At 43.9% G+C, this 22824-nt stretch overlaps 1 protein-coding gene across 1 annotated transcript in view; it reads right to left on the reverse strand.

Moving 5' to 3' along the window:
* Positions 1-20816: 20816 nt before the first annotated feature.
* PREX1 (phosphatidylinositol-3,4,5-trisphosphate dependent Rac exchange factor 1) overlaps positions 20817-22824 on the reverse strand; it is a 236004-nt gene continuing 233996 nt past the window's right edge. The window contains exon 40 of the mRNA XM_035122595.3: positions 20817-22334. Coding sequence (XP_034978486.2) covers positions 22292-22334 — 43 coding nt within the window. The 3' untranslated portion in view covers positions 20817-22291. The remainder of the gene's footprint in view (positions 22335-22824) is intronic.

Raw genomic sequence — 22824 nt, forward strand, 5'->3', positions numbered from 1 at the left:
TTATGGACAGAAGAAACGAGCTTGGATTTCTACCATCGTAATGACAATGATTGCAAGAGCAAGAAAGTGCAAGAAAGATGCCTACTGAATAAAACTCCAAAAGGTGGCTGTCAATATGGAAAGAATTGGGGGGGGCATGCTTCTCAAGAAAGCAGCTAGTGCAGTCTCCAAATTCCTCCCTATTAGGGTAATTGCAGGTATTCTCAAGGTTGTCTGAAGGTACCTACTAATGCCGGCAGCCCTGTATCCAAGATTTGGGGGGCCTTGGGCACAGCAGGAAGAGGTGGGTAATGTAAACTGAGAATTCTCTTAGGCTGCATCTGGTCTTCTTGGATGCTCTGTGCCAAGTGGAAATTGTAGGACTGTGAGGGCAATAGACTCTTCGCTGATCTTGGGGGCCTGGGAAATATCCACCCAACCATTTCCATCCTTTGGAGTCAGCCTTGGTTCCCAGTACTCCCAGTGCACCATCTCCATCTCCCCCAGTCTTTAGGCTAGCACCCTAGGCCATATGACCCACGCCTGTGCCATTCTTACTGACTTTGGCAATCATCATGGCAGTTCCATTGAAGCGAACACAATAGTAGTTCTGTTGCTAAGACAGTTGCTTCTCTGTGACATGCCACATTTGTGGCATACCAGATTTCTTCTTTCAGGACAAATGCTCAGCTTTTCCAGTGGAAGGTTCGGCCACGGCTAGATGAGCCCCCAACTCAAAGAAAACGACTACCGGTATATTTTGGGAGGCACAGAAATTATAGGAGCCATTTTGCAAATATAGAACAGGAGCAAGCCTCTCTCCTTCACAGGATGGCACTATACCAACAATCTAAGGCAGGGGTAGAAAACATGATGCCCTTCAGATCTGTTGGACTTCAGCCCAAGTTTGCTTGGCCAATGGTCAGGGATGGTGAGAATTTCAGTCCTGCAACATACTGAAATTCAGGCCAGGTGGTCTCACTTTTTAGTCGAGAGTGTGTGTGTGTGTGTGTCCCACCTCAATTTATTAGCACAGCGAAGCTCTGGATACTCCCTGAATGCCTGTGGTCATTCTTGATTGGGATGTTTTTGCCCATTTCAAAGGCACAAACTTCCTCAGTTAGAAAAATTCCACTAATTAGCTGCAGTTGAGTTAACGCATGTATTCCTCTAGCTGTTAGCAGATTTACATGGGTGCCACTGTCAAAAACTGGAAAGAAGCCAGACAGGAGCTCATTATTCCACCAGAAATCCTCGGCCGCTAATGAGTGCTTGATAAAGGTTAGATAGTTCCCTGCCGACATTTGGCTATTAAATTCCATTTATACTGTAGCCCTATAAACACTATAAATTCTCTTTCATTAGTGCACTGTTCGTGAAGCTCTTTGAAAACAGAAGTTACACGGAGGGTGTCTGCACAAAACAGAATTCAAATTAGGGCAGAAGGAGTTCAAACAGGAATAATTTCTCAGTGGGCGGGAACACCGCAATAATTCCTTGGAAGCTGTGTGGCTGCAGAGTTGCCAAGCGAGTACGTAGGATGTATGACAGAGTAAGGGGGCTTTCCTTTTCTTATCCTTTTCTTGCAGGGTGGAACTGCGGCAAAGCCTCGCCCAGGTCAATTTCTTTGACACAGTGGCCAGCATTGTTATGTTTTATCAGTTGTTGAGATTGCAGGCAAGCATATCCTGGAGAAATGTCAAAATATCCATTGAGCAAGAAGTGAGGGTTCGCTTGTGTGTGTGTGTGAGTCATGATTGTAAGAGAAGTCATGAGACTTACAAAAAAGCCAGCCGGTTGTGATTTATTTGGGGTAGTCTCTTGACAGGGACAGACCTCAGGACAAGAGGCCAGGTGTGGCCCTCCAAGGCTTTCTGCCTGGCTGTTGAGCTACTTCCCAGCCATGCCCCCTCTCCCCAGGCCACACCCCTCACCAGTCTTGCTTGGCATCCTCCTTGAGAGTTTTTGCCTGGCTGGAATGGGCCCTTGATCTTCAAGAATGATTCTTTCAGCATCATAGGCGGACACTGCAGAGACCTGTCATGAGTGAACATGGACTGCAGGTACCAAATCATATGGGAAACAGCCTTACTAGAAAAGCTAAGCGGCAGATTGAAACTGGCATGGGGTCAAATAAAAGAGGACGCCTTCACCCCGGTATGTCTCCCCTTTATTACATACACAGCCCAACAAGACAGCAACAAGAAACCACCGACAGCATACGAATCAATATGGCTAACTTGACCCAACAATCTCCCCGATCACACATGCAAACAAGTATCACTGCGGCCAACTCAGGGCCGGCTCTACATAGACCCCCGGTGGCGCAGTGCACCATGGCGGGGGGCTGGTAAGCTGGTCGTCGCACGGCAAAGCCGCACGGAAACCAATTGCGCCCTGCGAGGGCGGGGCGGGCGGCGGAGCGATCTCCGCCCCTCAGCACCAGGGCGCGCGATCTGCTCAAGACGGCCCTGGGCCAAATAAGGACAACCAGCCATGCCCTGCCCCCCAAACCTCTCTCCCTACCAAGGAAATATAATAAAGGAATAGAAATAGAACCTACCCAACTGACACAAAAAACCCATACATATACTAAGTAAAAGAATGCAAGTTTACCACCAGCCCTCCCTGCTCTCTCTCCCGACCTGTCTTCTCCCCCAACCTTATACTGTGTACCACAGGAGGGCAGGGAGGGGCAGCTGCCCCCCCAATCAATAAAATAAAAACTAACTGACTTAACTAACTGAGGTTCTGCGCCCCCAACATAAAGCCTGCCCCCCAACAAAAATCCTGGCTGCAGCCATGCTGTGTACAACGTTAATGCCTCACATCAAACGTTGCTGATTTGTAGAAAAGATTCTATGCCTGAAAATAGAGACAACACATGTCTTTTTGTAACCCAAGAAAATATAGAATGCTCCTTCCTTGCCTGGATGGAGAATAGAAAGGGGCCACAGTGAGGGGGGGGAGTATTTGATAAATTGCTAAATTTGCCCGTTTGCCCTCTGACGAAGAAATGACCAATCCATATTTTTAATGGTAGGTTTATTGTAGCTGTGAGAGACAGAATAACAACAGGAAAACCCCCAGAAAACAAAAGTCAGAGATGGACGTGCATTATAATGGATGAAATAAGTATTTGATCCCTTTGCAAAAGATGACTTAGTACTTGTTGGCAGTTACAGAGGCCAGACGTCTCTTGTAGGTGGCCACCAGGTTTGCACACATCCCAGGAGGTATTTTGTCCCACTCCTCTTTGCAGATCCTCTCCAAGTCAGTATGATTTCGAGGCTGATGTGTAGCTACTCGAACCTTCAGCTCCCTCCACAGATTTTCGATGGGATTAAGGTCTGGAGACTGGCTAGGCCACTCCAGGACCTTAATGTGCTTCTTCCTGATCCACTCCTTTGTTGCCTTTCCCCCTTCACTGTATGTAAGCATGTGCAGAAACTAGCCTACAATACAAAGGTAAAATTCACCTTCATTGCCTTGCCCACTTTTGTCTCTGGCTCCACCCACCACTCACACAGGACCCCCAGAAAATTGCCAAGGAGGGAATGAGGTCCTTGGGCTAAAGATGGTTCCCCATTCTGATTTACTGGGTTCTGAGTGTTGGTAACAAATGCACTTATTTAATAGGGTCGCATGCAGCCTCCCAGTAGCCTCCCTTTAATAAAAATCCCAAACTAGGCTTCTGATAGTCTAAGGAAAGACAGAGGGGGCCCAAGGCAAGGGAGGGGTATGTGGAATCTGGAAGTGTGCTATGAAGTCCACCTGGCGCCAACATTAATATCCTTTTGGCACCAGGTTAGAACTATCCTCTTCTCCCAGGCATTTGACAGCGTGTAATATTCTGGTTGCTATATCTTAATTATTGCAGATATGAGCTGCTGATAATATTCTTTCCCTTACTGTTATAATGATGTTTTGTACTGTAACAGTTTGCATGCTTTTGAAATCACTGTGAATTGCCCACAGACCATTACTTTTACCTATCAAGCAACTAACAACAGAAGTATTTATAAGCTGGTTATTTAAAGGTGCAGTACAATGCAAACACATTTTACCGGAGTGCAACATCTTGTTTGATTTAGAGCACACACAGGCATTTGGATCCAGAGCAGAGTGTTGTCATACTTGCTTTTGTGGCCTCGAATTAATTTGTCTACATTAAGGCAGCTCCGTAGCTGCACTGATGGCCTTAAAGAGCAATTTCCCAGGAAAGGCTGCAATGCCTTGATGAAATGGATTTGGAGCCTTCCTTTCAACTCCACTCTTTCTCCATCAGGAAAACAAACCTATTCCTGGAGTAAATCCTATGATCATTAATCAGCTGCTGCCATCACCTGGTTAGCGAATAAAAATGAAATTTTTTGCAGGGCATCTCCTCTTTACGCTTGAGCATCCAAGAAGGGGCAGGGGTTTGAAAGGTTCCTTTTTGGCAGTATCTATTATGTTTGGCAGTGCCTTTTATGTTGATATAACATTTGGCAGGACGTGTTGAATATAAAAGCTGCTCGTTGATGAATGAATGGACCAAGCCAGGAGGACTATCACTGAATGATGGTACCAAGCCAAGGCTGTGTTGACTATTTAAGAGCTATTCTTTGCTGAATGATTGTACTAAGTCGGAGCTATTTTTTGGTTTAAGCAACCAGAAAATAATCCATTGGAAATAAATGTGCTTTTTTCTCTCACTCATTTTTTTTTCTGAAAAGAGCAACTGAGTCCTTGGACTCAACTTTACTGCAAAGGGTGTTTCATAAAGCAACAAGTCTATGCAGTGGTGACTTCTGCCAGATCTGCAGAGTCCACCGCATTCATTGTATTGATTCTGGTAACAATCTCCCCTTCCTATCCTGGAAGCATTAAGCAGCAATTTGTGGTGCTATTGCAAAGGGACTTTATGCACCTCTCCATTTTCATAAGATGTGTAAGAAAAACCTCCAAACCATAATTGAGCAATCAAAGAACATCCTCTGACTAATTGCCAGGGAGGTTCATGTTACTAGGTGGCTACAGAAAATAAGACACAATATCCTTTTCCCTCCTTCCCTTTAACATAACTTTATTGAAATTCATAAATAACATACATAATATATATAATATACACACTCTTAATTCAACAAAAATGAATTTTTCTTTGGATTCACAAAAATTAAACTTAGTTTAAATTTATACAATCTCTTTTTTCCTATCTTTTTACTAACATAAAACAGACTTCCTATCATTTCCCGATGTAAACTTTCTTTCTAGTGTTGAATGACCTTACTCTTTCTGTATTTTCTAATACCTTCTTACAACAGTTTGTACTCATTACCTTATTTCTTAACAATTACTTTAAACAAGAGTCATTCAGATGCTGCCATGGATATTATACCACCATTATATTTCTGTAAATAACTCTTATGCATATCCCATTTTTTAATAAATGATTGTCTTGTATTGCCTCTCTGTCTGTTGGTCCATTCCGCCATTTCCGCACATTCCTGTAATTTGCCTTGCCCATCTGATAAAGTTGGACACGATATCTTATTGAGGGAGCACATTCCTCTGCAGGAAGCTGCCTTCTCAGCTGAGCTTTGCACGAGGTGCCCGGGGGTTGCACTTCTCATGACTGGGAAGGAAAGATTTGGAGCTTCGGAGGGGCAAGGAAGGGCAAAAGAACATCAGGGCCAGCCTGCCTGTGAGGCAAAATGAGGCAACCATTTTGAATTGGCTTGGATATGCTGCTCAGGCAAAAATAACTTATCAGGCAAAAGAGGGATAGGATTAGTACAACAGAGGTGCACATGGACCTCATATTTTATATAGTGTCTGTTGGGCAGGGCTGTGATCCTCTGTAGCGACAGACTGTTTTTGTGCTGCAGGAGGGAGTTAAGAAGAGGAAGACTGGTCACTGTAGGTCATTAAGGGTGCTGAGAATTGTAGCTCTTTGAGGGGGTAAAGTACAGTTTCTGGGACTCTTGAGGAAATCACATGCTTTAGGTGTATGGTGTGGGTGTATTCTGACCCTAACCCATGAGCCAAAGTGGTGCCTGTAGTTTGCACCTAGCTTATGCACCGGTCTTATTCAGTACTCTTGGCTTCTACACCAGCCTAAAAAAATATATGGGTGCACAGATAGTGAATTCATAGGGCCTGTATCTCTGATGGGTGATGGGTGATACATTCACCATGTTCGCCGTCTTCTTCACTGTCACAGAACAAAATGATTCTGCCCATGGTGTCTTCTGATAAATGATACATGGTGATTGATGCATCTGGCTGCACTAGATCTCGTTGCTCGTGAAATTAACTGATGGTCATCTCCAAAATATCCAGTGAGCTGTTTTTTTAGCCACGCATGCAATGACTCAAGTGGCGTCATAAAGAAAAGGTACCTGTCCATCGAGCTACACAGTCAGCTGTTATTCTGGGCTAAGATACCAGAGTATAGAGAAAGAGCTCTTCCCTCTACAGCAGGGGTGCAGGCCCTTTGACCCTCAAGGGTCCATTGGACTGCAGGTCCCATAATCCCTGGCAACTTGCAACATTGGCTGTGGGGAACTGGAGTCCAGTGACATCTAGGGGACCTCAGGCTGAAACTGAAAATATATCAATACATGCTGCTGACCAATTGCTTATTTGAAGCTGCTCGACCTGTGTACACACCACACATTTAAAGCACATCCTCTCCTGCCCCAAAGAATCCTGGGAACTGTAGTTTAGTCCTGAGGGGTTGATTATTCCCAGCACCTTAAAGTCCAACTAAGTTTTTATTTTGGTATGAGCTTTCGTGTGCATGCACACTTCTTCAGACCAACACGGCTACCTACCTGTAACAAGCAATACAAGGACTGTGTTTTTCCACGTGCTGCTCGCTACCAACAGAATAACAATGTCAATGCAGATGTTACCTTATTCTCTTGACATAATGGAGAGCAGGAAACCAGAATCTGTCACTGTAAGCTTTTCAGGTTTAAAAGGGGGTGGCTGAGGCTCAAATTCTGCTCAGTCACAGAGTTCAGAATAAGCCTGTCAAAATCAACCTTGCAAAAATTTTGTTAGGGTAAATGAGATATGACATTTAAGGCACTTAGTGAGGTAGTTGTGGCTTCTGTTTTATAGCTTGCTCCTGTATCTGATCTTTATTTCTTTCTCTCTCTCTTGAACTGCAGTCCAGGCGGCTCTTGGGCTCCCTCCCTGCACAGGGTTGTTGATCACTTTCTCTATAACGTTCCGAGTTCATGCAAAGAAACCGCAAATATTGTAGGTTCCCTGTGCCAAAGCTGAAGCAATTAGTTTCTCAGATGTGACAGGCATATTATTAGGGCCATATGGCACTGAACGTACTTGATACATTCACTAATCAGAAGCAGCGTCTTCTCTCTAGAAATATGTTTGATGTTAATCAGCAGCTGAGAACCACTTGGGCCTGGGTAACCCCATAGGCTTCAGCGAGATCACCACACATTTAAAGCACATGGCTTCTCCCCAAGGAAGTCTGAGAACTGTAGTTTGTCAAGGATGCTGGAAATTGCAGCTCTGCAATGGGTGAACTACAATACCCAGGATTCTTTGGGGGGAGGGGCAAGTCATGTGCTTTATATGTATGGTGTCAATGTAGTAGTGACCAGTGAGGTTGCACAGGTGGGGGAGTGTTGCTCTCCTGGTTTTCCAAGCCAGGGGGGCACTGGTACATAGAAAGAGTGGGGACAAGGCATGGGAAGCTTAACATGGTTGAAGTGTGTGACAACCCAATGTTCCCACCATCAAACACCACACCAAGCTCCCCGTGCCTGCCCCCTCTCTTCCCTTCTTCCTCCAAGAGAGTTGGGAGGGATGTGGCATGAGAAAGAGACAATATTTTAAAAAGTCATCACCGTCATAAAAAGCAGCCAGAGAATTCATAGAATAAAGGGTCAGGTGTGGAAGAAATACTGTGGTTTGGGGCACGTGCCATGTGCCTTGTGACCAAGCAGGAAATACGGTAGCAGCAATATCAGGAAGAAGAAGAAGAAGAAGAAGAAGAAGAAGAAGAAGAAGAAGAAGAAGAAGAAGAAGAAGAAGAAGAAGAAGAAGAAGAAGAAGAAGAAGACACTCACATGGGTTGGAGCGTGGTCACTTTCTCCCAAATTTCCCACCATTTTCACTTTATCAATAAGTTCTTCCCGGTTCAACTGAGTTAAGTCCAGGATATTAGGTCCTCATGTTCCTCCCTCCCTGTTGATGCAGTTGCCAACAAGGAAAGGTCAATAATTAGTTGGATGTTCCATTCTTAGCAGATCTAGATTTCCAGTAGATATCCGGATACCTGAAATTCCCCATTAACTATTAGGACTCACTACTGTGAAAGATTTGTAATGTGTTTCCAGAAAGCATTATCCAGTAGAGAATGGTGAAAGCAAGGTTATTTGTACCTTTACATTTATTTTTAGTTTTATTTTTAGTTTTTGCTTTTTGTTTTGTTCATTTACAATAATTGAATTTAAAACTATCCATAGTGGCAATTTTTGAAGTTCATATCCAGAGCTCTGCCTGCACTGTGCTTCCCTACAGATTCTACATAAAGTTATAAACAAAGAGAAATGTTGACATTCACAGAGGGTAGTTAAGGGACGGGTACCTTGTACTCCAGGCAAAAAACAAAAATGGGAAAACAACGATAACAAAGCAATTACTGATCTCCTAGGGCAAGGTGAGGAGGGGGATAGGGGAAATATCTATTCTGTTGGAGGACTGGAGCATTGATCATAGGACACTGCAATCTCCTCATGTTGACTGGGGTGAGAATTATAGACGGGCTTATATAGCAAAGGCTATATTTATCGGCAACTTCTTTCAACAGCCTGTGGCAGAGGAACAAGGTTGTTGGGTTTTTTTTAAAGGATCTAATATAGACAATGAACAGGTCTGCAGACTTCATCAGCTGACCTTGGAGCATGAGCGACAAAGCATACAGGTGCCAGAGCACAGGGTTTCTGGAATCATAGAATTGCAGAGTTGGAAGACACCCTGTCTTCTAGTCCAACCTCCTGCAATGCACGAATCTCAATGAAGCACTATAGGCAGATTTCGGGGAGCATGACCAGTTCAGTCACATGGGGCACAGAGCCGTGGAGGAACCACAACTATGATGCAGAATGGAAGGTGAGAGGCGGGGGTGCCAGACTTTGGCATCTCGCAGGGCACTGCTGAAATTTGAGACCTCAAGCTTCGCCACTGAAAGCATCCATGACAGATGACCCCCCCCAACCTGTGCTTAGAAACCTCCAATGAAGGAGGAGGAGGAGGAGGAGGAGGAGGAGGAGGAGCGTTTGGATTTGATATCCCGCTTTATCACTACCCGGAGTCTCAAAGCGACCAACATTCTCCTTTCCCTTCCTCCCCCACAACAAACACTCTGTGAGGTGAGTGAGGCTGAGAGCCTTCAGAGAAGTGTGACTAGCCCAAGGTCACCCAGCAGCTGCATGTGGAGGAGAGGAGACATGAATCCGGTTCACCAGATTACAAGTCTACTGCTCTTACACTACACCACACTGGCTCTCTCAGTGAAGGAGAGCCCACCACAACATCCCACTGTCAAAGGAAGAAAACAGATCAGAGTCTTAGCTAAACTTCTGTCCCAGATGATCCTCCAGGGTTAAGTGCATGGCACTCTGCACATGTTCAGTCACTCTGTTTTTAATTATTACTGTGTATTCCAAAATAGGTTCAGGAATGAAGGCACTTTTTAAAAAATCACATAAATAACTTTTATACAGTCCCGCCCTCTGCCGCCCCCCCAAAAGCTAACATAATGCTCAGAAGATTGCAAAGTACACAAACCTTGGTTCAAATTAAGTCTTGCTTGAGGGAACAGTTGATTTAACTCTAAGAGACAAATGCCTTTTGAAATGATTCTTTAAATCGTAAGGCTTTATATTATAAGCCTGTGGGCAGGGCCTGTTTTATTTTTAATTTTTGTACAGCAGCTAGCAATTTAAGGTGCATTATTATTGCTATTATTCCTTCCAGCCTTGAAAGGGAGAAATTAATGCAGCGTTTATGGGTAGAGTGCCACAGCAAAAGAATGGAAATACAATCCTCAGTCAAATTTCAATAAACCATATTTTGAAACCACATATTCAACTCCTTAGTATCTCATCTCCACCTACTGCTTCTGTGAACTCTTGTGCCCTTCAAAAATAGAGACAAATAAAATTTTCCCGGAATCAACAAGGATAAAGAACACTTTAAAGGTGAGAAAATAAACTGAGGAGAAAAATACTATATTCGTGTCAACCAAATTAGATTGCCACAACTTGACAACAAAAGCCTGCTGGGAATCAATAACTAAGAAAGGAGCAGTATTAAGTGTATACACAGCAAATGGAAAAGATGTTCTGAAAGAAAGTCCTTTGAAAAGAGGCACACTTTAATGGAATGAAAATTTTAAAAGAATGAAAACCAGTATTATACACATTCATTCACTGCGACACTGTGCAGGCAAATATCCATGCAGACCTTTTCCCTCCATATTCTGATATAATGAGATTATAATCTCCCTGAAAAAAGAAGCCTCCATCTACACACATTTCACTCTGTTCAGATTTTATGTTCTGCATTTATCCCCCCTGGTTTCCCTGCTGCCCTCCACACCAACACCCCACACCCTGACCCTGGTGTTCCTTCTCCATTTCATCCTCCTTGCTTCATCACAGCATTTCCCCTCACCATTTCACAGCATTTTACTTTCCCTCCCTTTCAGCAGCGTTATCAAACCACTAACTCCCAGAGTGCCGCTCAAGTACTGCAATACATGTGCAGCTGCCTCCTGACAGGCAGGATCCCAGCTTTGTAAGACAGCGACTTCAGTTTCCACCCAGTAAGCCATGCTGCAAAGGCCAAAGAGAAGCCAGGTGGTGGATCTGGAATGGAAGGCTTGTTTTGGGGAAGGGTGAGATGCATACCCTCCAACTCCCAGTAAGAAAAATCCGGGATCAGCAGCGGCGATTTCCGGTGCCCAGATATGGGCAGAGCGGCAGCCAAAATCGGTTCTGTGCATGTCCAGACATGCGCAGAAGGAGTCTCCCTGGCAGGTAGGAAATCTGGGGGATTTACGGGATTTTTCTCTATTTGGGATAACAGCAGGAAACGGGTTTAAATACGGGGGTTTCCAGCGAAAAACGTGAGACTTGGCAGCTATGGTGAGAGGAGTGCTCTCCCACCATCAAAATACCTCCTATCCACCCAAAGGAGCATTTCAGCCAATCAAAAACACTCAACAAAGCAAGAATGAAGACAAGGTGTCCTGACATAGCTGCCAAGTTATCCCTTTTTTAAAGGGATTTTCCCTTATGCTTAATAGGCTTCCTCGTGAGAAAAGGGAAAACTTGGCAGCTATGTGTCCTGAGCCCCAACAAAGAGGGCTGGAAGGTGGCATTTGGTTCCTGAGCCTGATACTCCCTATCCGTACTCTAACCCAGTGCCCTTAACAAACAACAATTCCTGGAGGAGCACCATTTTCTGGTTGACTTCAGGCAGCAAAATGCCTAAGGCTGGCCCAGCCGGGCCCACATGCATTTCAAGACTTCTTCATGTGATGTTCTCTGCATGTGATTATTTGTGTCCATGGTAATCTTGGGGAGAAGACAGCCCATTCCATTCTTGTTGTTTTTAGCTAGGTAAATCCATGGATGACGTGGAGGTTATCAGCAGAGTTCAGTCAAGCTTGGACCACTATCTAGGCTTTGTAGCCGTATGACTAGATGGGCTGACTTCTGTGTGCACAGAATGCATCCTTAGATCACCAGCATTATTTAATGTGCATTGTCTAAGTAATCCTCAAAACAACCATGGAAGATAGGCCTGTATAGTGCTTGACTGTGGCTGAAGTGAGAAACAGGATGCTGAACCAAATGGACCTTTTCTCTGAACAAAGAGGGTCCTCCTTGTGCCCCTGTTTCATAAAGGGTAAAGGGGACCCCTGACCATTAGGTCCAGTCGTGGACGACTCTGGGGTTGCGGCGCTCATCTCACTTTATTGGCCGAGGGAGTAGGCGTACAGCTTCCGGGTCATGTGGCCAGCATGACAAAGCCGCTTCTGGCGAACCAGAGCAACACACGGAAACGCCATTTACCTTCCCGCTTGAAGCGGTACCTATTTATCTACTTGCACTTTGACGTGCTTTCAAACTGCTAGGTTGGCAGGAGCTGGGACCGAGCAGCTCACCCTGTCGCGGGGATTCGAACTACCGACCTTCCAATCGGCAAGCCCTAGGCTCTGTGGTTTAACCCACAGCACCACCCGCATCCCCCCCCCCGTTTCATAGATAAGTCTTTTATACTGTACACTGTGGTGTTCTCTAGTTGTGATTGTAAGCCTGGAAGGAGAGAGGACTCTACAGTCTCCTAATCATTGTGCAAGGACCCTTCATATTATTAGTGCCATTGCTTCTAAGGGGGTGTCGTGTGATGAGAGAAGCTGTAGCTGGTGCAATTCCCCCCTTGTAGGTGTTGAAAGTACTGGAACCCTCTTATGCTCTGGGCCTGTCAGTTCTACTCTCTGATTTGTAAAGCAATTCTTACAGAAATAGCCAGGGAAAAAAAGTATTCCCCATCTCCCCATATTCCTTTAACTGAGTGAAAAAAGCTGGATTTTGTCCATGTGGCTGCAGAATGCCAAATTCCAGGGGCTGTGCGCTAATTTGGGAAACTTGACATACACAGATGATTAGCACCATCTTCTGGCCATTCTGGGAGATAAATGTTATCACATCCTCTCCAAATCTTTAACAAATACCTTGCCAAAAAAGGGGTAAAAAGTCCCTTTGCCTGAGTATCCACCCTGGCTGGTGTGTTATATTTGTTATTAATTAAAACCCAGGTGGCACTGTGGGTTAAACCACAGAGTCTAGGGCTTGCTGATCAGAAGGTCAGCGGTTCAAATCCCTGCAACGGGGTGAGCTCCCGTTCCTCGGTCCCAGCTCCTGCCAACCTAGCAGTTCGAAAGCACATCAAAGTGCAAGTAGATAAATAGGTACCACTCTGGCAGAAAGGTAAATGGCGTTTCCGTGCGCTGCTCTGGTTCGCCAGAAGCAGCTTTGTCATGCTGGCCACATGACCCGGAAGCTGTCTGCGGACAAACGCCGGCTCCCTCGGCCTATAGAGCGAGATGAGTGCCACAACCCCAGAGTCGGACACGACTGGACCTGATGGTCAGGGGCCCCTTTACCTTTACCTTTATGTGCCTGCCTCCCAGGGTGCTTGACAAAACACATTACCAATGGCCAATACCCCCCCAAAAAGTGGTTTTGTAGTAGTATTAATGCCTCCTGATGCCAGTTGCTGGGAGTCACAAGGGGGGGGGGACTTGTTGTACTCAGCTCCTGCTTCCAGGCACCTGGTTGGCCACTGTGAGAACAGGATGCTGGACTAGATGGGCCATTGACCGGATCCTGCAGGCTGTTCTTATGCACTATGATTCTAAGTCATAGGCCCACTGAATTTGGCCTTTTCACTTATCATTTATACGTTGGAAGACTCAGATATGGAATGTTTGGAAATGGCTACTCCAACCGTCAGGAGAATTTTTCAAAAATCCGGAATTTTTGGTGTATGTTGTAACTGTGTCTTTTATATACTCAATTTGTGCATGTTTGAAAGACGCCTGATTCCACCCTGTAACCTTTAGCCAATTTGAGATATTTAGCTCCAGAGTTTCTATACCTCTGCAGGCTGAAAATAATCACAGAGATATTTACTGCTGGGGGTGAGGGGTGGGGGAGATAACCAAGAAGTGATTGCAATTGATGGTGAATTATTGTGGGATCATAAAAGTGCTTAACTTTGGATGGAATATGTCAAACTCCACCTGCCCTTCTCAGCTGTAGTGCTGAAGGTGGCCAGTTACGTACTGTCAAAAGAAAATGTGGGAAATGTTATCACTGAAACGGAGGGCGAAAAATGACATGGGATTTGTATATAATAAGCATAGGCTAAGGTATATTTATAGATGCAAATGCAGAAAAAAATTACTGAAATGTAATTATTGCAAAATTACATGCAGTATTTGTGTTGCATGTTGCAATATAAATAGAAATCTAATACATCTCATGCAGGTGGGGTCACCTGTTGGTCTGCCTGCTCAGTCTGCTGTCCAGATGATGGGTAACGTCAAGGCTCCCCCCCTCCCCTCTCTTCATACGGCTCTATCTTGAAACCAGACTTGGACCAAACAGCCCTTCAAACAAGGATGCCTTTCAAAGAGAGGACCATCCTCTGTAGCGCTGCATGGATCTTTGTCGCTTTACCTATTCATATTTCTTGAAAAGAAATTAGACAAGGAAGAAATGATAACTTTGATGAAACAATTAGAACTGCTTTTCTACAGAAAGCGCTATTCTAAGGTTTTTGTGTGAGCCCATAGAATCTCTTCTACTTTAGAAATGTCAGCGAGGTAGGGGAAGAATACACAACAGCATCAGGACATAATCATGTTGCATTAAACTCATGCCTTAGTGGGAGAATGTGTTGTGTGGTTAGCTTTACTGTGTGATAAACCATGAAGGAGCCTTTTATCCAGAATAGTGGCATTATAGGCCGCCCCAGGAGGGAAAATTAATGTGAAAAACTTGGAAAGCAGTTGAAGTCTATTGAAAGGCGAATCAATTAATGTATAATAAGATAATTCCCAAAACTGTTGCTGCCAACGGGAGTGAGTGGAAAAGGCATTACATGGCTAATGTTTGCTGGTATCGAGTTCCATTAGCAAAGCCATTGGCCACAATCCAGCACAGAACCACATACACAAGTCAGATTGCTTTTAGATGGGCTTCATCATGTGTAACTGTATACTGAATTGCAACTTTCATTCTCTTGCACAGAGATGTAGGACTGGAAAGGGGGAGTCATTTCTAGCTAATTGGTATTTATGTCTCCTTAAGTAATTGATTAAGATCATCTCACCCCTTATGTATTTAATCAATCACTGCGCTGTTCAGGTGATAGCCTCCTACAAATACCATCTTATCATGAGGTCAGTTCAGCACAATGTAGGAATTTCATGTCATGGCACCTTCTCTTTCGAATTCCCTCTCTTTGAACACCAGACAGGTCCCATCTCTGTTGCCTTTTCAGAATCTAATAGAGACCTTCTTCTTTTACCATTTTAAGTTGATATCTTTTCTGGTCTACATCTGTAATGGAATCATTTTTTTCCCAGATCCTTTCAAGACATGTTTACTGTTTTAAAGCTTTATCACTTGTTGTTCGTGGCTCTGGGTGCTTTTGAGACTAAGGGCAGGATATACATTTAATACACAGATAATACCGGTAATAATAAAATGAATGAAATTGTATTTCACTGTGATAGGACGTCAGAAGAAACCCCATCTCAGCACCTCTGATTAATCTTGGGGCCTAGATTAGAAGACTGTAATACTACTTTATGCTGTTGAAAAAGCTACAGGTGCAAGGGAAAGGGAGGGGGGGAGCCACCTCAACAGGAATAGGAAAAACCAAAGGAATTTTGAACACTAGCCTGGATTTCAAAGACGCTACATCCATGACATCCATTCTTTGGATGTCAGAGAATGTATGTATGGCTGTCCATACATTCACATACAGGGGAACAACCCCAAACATTTAGGAGTAGCACCCACACCTTAGATTGGGGTGACTTTGCAACTTGCTGCACCACATTAGCAGTAATAAGACAGTCACATAATACCCTAAAATAAACTTTTTCCAAAACAACAACATAAAATTGATATCACATTTATATTGATTTGATACCAAGCCATATACAATGAATATTAAAAGGTTGAAAATCTGGGGAAAGGGGCAAGACTTGGAAGTGGAAGAGCATCTGTCACCTTTCTGATGATGTACAATATTACAGTATATTCTTCTCAAAGGAACAGTTCAGCAAAAGTGGAGAAGAATGCAATAGCCTCCTAAGCACTGCATCATCTGAGTTTTAACATGGAAGGGAGTAGGCAGTGCTTTTTTGGGGGGAGGATGAAGGGGTGTGCATACTCCTAAACATTTTAGATTCAGGTAGGTAGCTGTGTTGATCTGACACAGTCAAAATAAATAAACAATTGTCCAGTAGCTCCTTAGAGACCAACTAAGTTTGTTCTGGGTATAAGCTTTGATTGACTCAATGGGTATGGTAAACCTGTTGACGACTGAAAACATTTTGTGAATCTTTGTACTTTTGTACACTTACTGTATTTATTTTTCCCGATTTGAACTATAAAATGGTGGTTTTCTTGAGTCAAAATGAGAGTAGGTATTGAAATAAGCATTGAGTTACTCAGTTGTGAATCTATCATGGTTAGGCTTTTCAAAAAAAGCATCTTAACATTGGGTGTTTGTGCATAATGTCTGAGAGACCTTTCCAGGAAGAGACCCACACTCTGCTCTTCCATCTTTGCTTGAACAATGTTACACTTCCTTGAGCGAAAAAGCTGGATGAGGAACCCAAGGGGTTCCTTGGGGCAATAATACCATGTGAGGTGCTAAGGAAGCCATGAAATCCAAACACTGTATCCCACAGTGCAGTAAGAGGATAAGAAGACCATGCTGGATCCATGGCTCCTTGCCCAACATTCTGTACTCAGAGCTGCCAAGCAGACACCAATGGAAAACCCAAAGGTAGGACCCAAGCACAAGAGCCCCCCCCCCTCCTTCAGAGTCCAGCAAATGGAATTCAGAAGTATTGCCGTTTCGACCAGAGGCAGAGCATTGCCATTGTGGCTAGGGCCTTCTTGGTAGTGGCAGCCTCCCTGTGGAACGCCCTCCCATCAGATGTCAAGGAAAGAAACAACTATCTGACTTTTAGAAGACATCTGTAGGCAACCCTGTTTAGGGAAGTTTTTAATGTTTGATGTTTTATCGTGTCACGGTGTCACGGTCCGGTCGGCGGGTGGTTGAAGCCCTGGCTGAGGACGTCAGGACCAGAGGCAAGATGGTGGTGTAGAAGCAGGAACAGGTGCAGGGCTGAGGGTCCAGCAGCAGGCAGTCGCAGGGTCAAGGAGCAAGGCAGAGGCGAAGGTCTGGGAGTCAAGGAGCAAGGCGTCAGCAAAGCAAAGGTCCAAGGGTCGAGGAGCAAGGCATCAGCAAGGCAAGGGTCCAGGGGTCGAGGATCAAGGCATCAGCAAGGCGAGGGTCCAAGGAGCAAGGGGCGAGAGGCCAGATGCAACCAGGCAGGGATAGCGTTGCTGTGGCAAAGAGCTGAAGGGAAATGCTGAGCTTTTATCCCTCCCAGCTCCTGCCACCAGGTGCAGTGAGGTATCAAGTGGCCTCACCTGAGTGGCCACTCCTTGCTTCTCCAACACAAGCTGAGGCAGGCTCCAGTCCTGCAAAGCACTACAGGCCCCAGAGCCTGACTCCTGCCCATACTCCTGACAGGGAGCCGCCCAAAGTGGCTGGGGCAAACCCAGCAAGATGGGTGGGATATAAATAATAAATTATTGTTATCATCATCATCATCATCATTATAGTAGACACTGACAGTCTTAGCCTTCATGGATTTGGGGACAACATCCCCATTAGGACGACGAGGACATCTTTCTTTCTCTTCGCACGCCCTTTAAAAAGTTGCAGTTAAGTAATGGAAAACAGGGTGTGAGGATAACTAATGGAAAACAGAGTGCATTACCCAGCCCACAGCCCTCATTCTGCTTCTGCAACACCATGTTTTTGGGCCAAGCAACAGCTCTTTAAAGCTACAATGCCCCGCACATCTGGTTTGGTGATGGCAGGAACATGTTGTGAGGGTGCCAACCCTTCACAAGCAAATGGCTTGTGACAGCTCAGAGGTTCCCACACAGACAGAAGCCACCCTCTGCCACAAACTGTGTTTGTTTCCCGACAGGAGTTTCTGGAATCAGGCTGGGAGAGCTTCTCGCAGCTGAACTAAATTAACGTACCCTGTACATACTGTTTTGATATCTACATCTGGTAAGTGATATATAGCCACATCAAACTGTTGGTTTTTTTAATTATCAAAAAAGCGATTGCTGGAGATGTCATGTAAGTAATTTGAAACTAATGAAATGATTCTGATTCCCTCTGCTCAAAGGCCTCAGAGTGCTTCTGAAGCAAGCTTCATTTTAAGTGGCATCCAGAAATCACCCAAGCATTGACTTATACACTTATTTTTCGAAAATCAAACATTTAGAGGAATCTGCACATATTTATTCATTTCAAATACCTTTGCGCAGGTGGGAAGCAACTTTCCTGAGTGAACTATAGTGTCTTTTGACACTTGAGGGGCATATTTTTTAGGACCCACCTTATTTTTGTGATTGTAAGTAGTTTTAAACTTTTTAATATTGTGTTTTGATGTAACCCTTCCTGAGACCTGAGGGTAAAGGGCAGGCAACAAACAAACAAACAAACAACCTGGCAAGAGGATGCAGACTGTTGTTTAATGGTTAAAAAATGTTCTTCTCGGCTCCGCTCATTAAAACAATGATGGAAATATCCAAAACCAAGCATAGAATTAAATGCCTGGTGTAAAACTACATTTCTGAGAGCGGAAATTGTGTTTGCTTCTTTAAATCAGATGTTTAATTCGTCTTGGCTCAGTGATGCCATTAGCATTTAATAGATGGGCAAGTTTCGCTTAAATTGGGAGTTGAAACTTACTTTCATGCTTACAGCTTCATACTTACATACCACTAAGCTCAATGGGACTCACTTTTAAGTAGCCATGTGCCACTGCAGGTCTCTCCATTGAGCTGAATGGGGATGACATAATGTGCAAGAATAATGTGCAAGGTGTGTATATAATTGCACACAGCCCCCTGATCTAGGCAAATGGCTGTACATTTTCAATGTAGCTCTCCTGCAGTGAGTGATAGAGATACTTGCAGATCTGGTGAGAAGGGCTTTTGAAAATAAATCTTAAATCTCAGATATACAGCTTCTGAACCAAATGCCAGATCTAACACAGCGAGATGTTGAAGGCCCATTGAGCTGCTGAAGCAGAGCTGATTTTTAATGCACCCAATCTGCATTCAATCACTGATAACTTTTCTGTTGGGTTGTCAATTCTTTTTTTATGTGAATTTTTTTTGCCTCCACCATGTCATTCTTTTCCACACAGAGGTTTTGGCAGGACTAGTTTTTTGTTCTCTCATCATGCTCGTAGAAGAATAAGGGAGTGAAAATGTGGATTATTATATAAAGTGGATTATTATATGGGCACTGCTTTTTGATAGCAGAGGAACATCTGGCTTGAAATGTAAAGAAAACAGGTTTCACCCATTTCCCATGCAGCTTATTGTGAGATTGGCTGTGTGTGAAGTCTTCCATTATTTCTATACTTCTTAAGGAGCCAAAGCAAGGTTGGTGTCAGGAGGTGGCATAGTTTGGACTCTGTCAAGACCAGTAAGGGACTCAATGCCAATCCCTGGAACTTCCTGACCCTTTCTGCTCCTCCTCCTCATTGGAAGAACAGGCTTCATCCGTGTCATTTCCAGGTAGGGCTGGAAGAGACCCCCTGACTGAAATTCTGGAGAGTCACCACTAGTTAGTGCAGACATTGCCAAGCTTCCTCTGTGCTTCCTCCGTGCTTCACTCTTGCTGCCAGTTCACCTGCACCCTGAGTAAACAAGCACGGAAAGGAACAAGGATGAGTGTGGCCATTTACATACCTTGTCCTCACTGTCCAAGATGTGGTGCTTATTAACAAATAGACAGGCAGCAACATTGGCGGTGAGGATGGGGTCCCATGGACGTTTTGACCAAGAGGACCCCCCCACACACACACACAAAGAAAAACACACCTTGAACCAGTGGTGACAATAAAATATTGCGGAAGCCCAGGTAAGCCCTGCCCCACACAATCGATCACATGATGCAGTGCACAAACTCCAACTGAATGGGAATGCCCATCTACTTTCTGGGGGCCCAGCCCCCACAAGTATTTTATTGTGGGGGCCAAAGCCCGCACAGCCCCTAGGAGTTGGCTCCTATGCCTTGAACTGACATTGAATCAAATAATGATTGCACAGGGTTAAGGAGAGGCAGAGCTTGTTTTCTTGGGAGATGCAACAGCAGTGCTGCACCTAGGACCCCATCTTGGAGTATTTGCTTTTAATCGTAACAAAGAGCAACAGAAATGGGTCTAGTCGCTGAGAAACATGACAAACTATGCTTGACGGTGACAAACCATCACCACGGATTGAAAATAAGATCCTGAAATTAAAAATATGACTCAAGTCTTCACAAAGGTCTAAATGAAATGGAAAGAGCTGAGGTCAATTCATGGTTGCCAAGCAATATCGAAGATGGGTGCAAGTCAAGATGCTTTTTCCCATCCCAGCATTCATAGACAGCCTCCATCTCCACTTTGCGCCCAAATACACGCTCCCTGTGAAATCTCTTATTACATTTGTTCTCCTGCTGCTGAAGCTATTTTAAACCACCATTTTTAATAATAGCATCCAAGATGTGACAAGCAGGGTGGGTACATTTGCTGGGAGGAATGCAGCATATCATTCTACTAGTTTTAGCTGGGCCTCACAGGGTAGTTTGCTAAATATATTTGTTAATTCAGCCTTGCTAGGAGAATTGTGCAGAAATTTCCACTGGCAAGCCTAAGGCTGCCACCTGGTGGTTGCTGACTCCACTCCAGTCCTTTTTATTTTACTTTTAATGTACTGTACTATTTGGAATCAACGAGATTGCCGGAATAAGCCAGGGTCTCAGGCTCATTTATTGTTGAATGTTCATTTTTTTCCAGTAACCATTCTCCATCATTTAAAAGTCAAGGCTGCTGCTGTTGCTTTAAATGCCTTCCTCAAGCAGAGAAGGAACATAACGGTTTTCAATGTAACACAATAAATGAAGGATTGGACTGTTAGGAAACATTGGAGTTTATTAAATGCCCTATTTTAAGCCAAAATCAAAATATCCCTCTTCTGTGTGCTAGATACAGAAGCCACTCTAAGGAACTTCTATGCATGCCCAACGAAAAGCATTTCAGAGGAGACTATGGCTTTTTAGTTTATTATGATATAGAAGAATGTTAGTTTTGTCTTTATGCCCCTTAATTTTTTTGTATCTGGGTCAACATGGATGATTCATTTAAGGCACTCACTCCAAAATAATGTTACTTCTGGCCTGAGATTGCTGATATTTTTCATTACATTGTAGCAAGTAATTTGGAAACAAATTACTCTGCTAATGATAATACTGATCAAACAGAAAACATTTCTAAAACAGGGAAAAATAAAGTACATTATATACATAACCATGATTTCATTTTAACTTACAACCCACTGTAATCTATTTTCTTTTCTTTTCTTTAAAAAATGTATTAAAGACTACTTAAATACTGCAAGGTTTTAAATAACGTAACAATATTTTCAGTGAACTGAGATCTACTACGTATCTGCCAGCATTATTGGCCCCATTTGAAACAAATACTTCATAAATTTAAACCTTGTATATAAGGAAAAAGTTCCAAAACAGATACTCCATTCCACATAAATAAGTATAGTTTTGTCCTTGCTTCAAAAATGCTCAGCTGTTCAAATTATTGGAAAACAGGGCTGTGGTTGCTTCCCCTTTCATCATATCTTTCCATTTCAGAAAGAATCATTCATTGCTAAATCTGCCCTGTAAAATATATTGTTGTATTTCCAGAATACATAATGGACCATTAGTAAAAAGTGTTAATTGCAAACCTTGAACTTTACAGTAAAAGTTAAAAGGAAATTCTCGTAGAAAGTCCTATGGAATGTGCACTCTGCGGAGTAGAATCTGGTTCATACTGGGCTGAAGTGGAAAATGGCTCCAGGAGAAATCCTTTGAACAAACCAGAGGTGTGTGCTATTCACAATTTCAAAGTGCAAGTTGGTGGGTTTTCTTTTTTAAAAAGAGTGTTTGTGAGGCTCTTGTTCAAGGCCACTAGCCAACACTGTGCAGGAAACAGGATGACAGTCCAAAACAGCATGACAGGTAGATGATGTGCTTCACTTAGATTTGCTAAGTCCACAATGTCCAGTCAGCACCACAATCAATTCCTTATCGCAGGGTTTTGTCCTCCTGTGATATCCTTCCTGGTACTGGGCAGAAGTCATTCCTCGGTTTCAGAACTCCTGCAGCAACCAACCGCAAAACAGAGTAACCAGGCCTGCCTATATAAAAAAGCAGGAGATGCATGGAAAGGCAGTTTTAGTGCACCAGACTGCCTAGAAGCACAGAACCCACAACCCTCCTCTCTCTTCTGGACTCAGCACCATGGGCAAAAGGTAGGATCAGTGCTCAGGAAGCATCACTCTCTGCTGAACACTTCTGTGATTCCGGGATATGGGAGTTTCCTTCACTTCTATAAATCTCCATCTGCAGGGGGCTGACACAACTTGTAGATTCTGTAAAGGCGTGACATAAAAAAAGTTGATATTACAAAAGGGACACTAATGGCCAATGGAATACAGTCGTACCTTGGAAGTCGAACAGAATCTGTTCCGGAAGTCCGTTCGACTTCCAAAACGTTTGTGGAAATCAAAGTGCGGCTTCTGATTGGCTGCAGGAAGCTCCTGCAGCCAATTGGAAGGCTGCGGAAGCCCTGTCAGACATTCAGCTTCCAAAGAACGTTTGCAAACTTGTGGATTTGTGGCGTTCGGGAGCCAAAATGTCTGAGTACCAAGGCGTTCAGGATCCAAGGTACGACTGTGTAGCAAAATAATTTCAAATAATAACTGTGTAGTTAAAATAATTTCAAGTGATTGTCATCTAAGGGCAACAGTGACACTGCCAACACGAGGAGGAGGATGGGACTGGTGACAGGAAGAGTATGACAGGCAATCCTCTCCACTCCAGATCTCTTGGGTTTTGTAAGCCATGAGTGGTGGCTTTGGA

The sequence above is a fragment of the Zootoca vivipara genome, chromosome 7 (genome assembly GCF_965207765.1).
Source record: "Zootoca vivipara chromosome 7, rZooViv2.hap1.1, whole genome shotgun sequence".
In the NCBI taxonomy this organism is placed as follows: domain Eukaryota; kingdom Metazoa; phylum Chordata; class Lepidosauria; order Squamata; family Lacertidae; genus Zootoca; species Zootoca vivipara.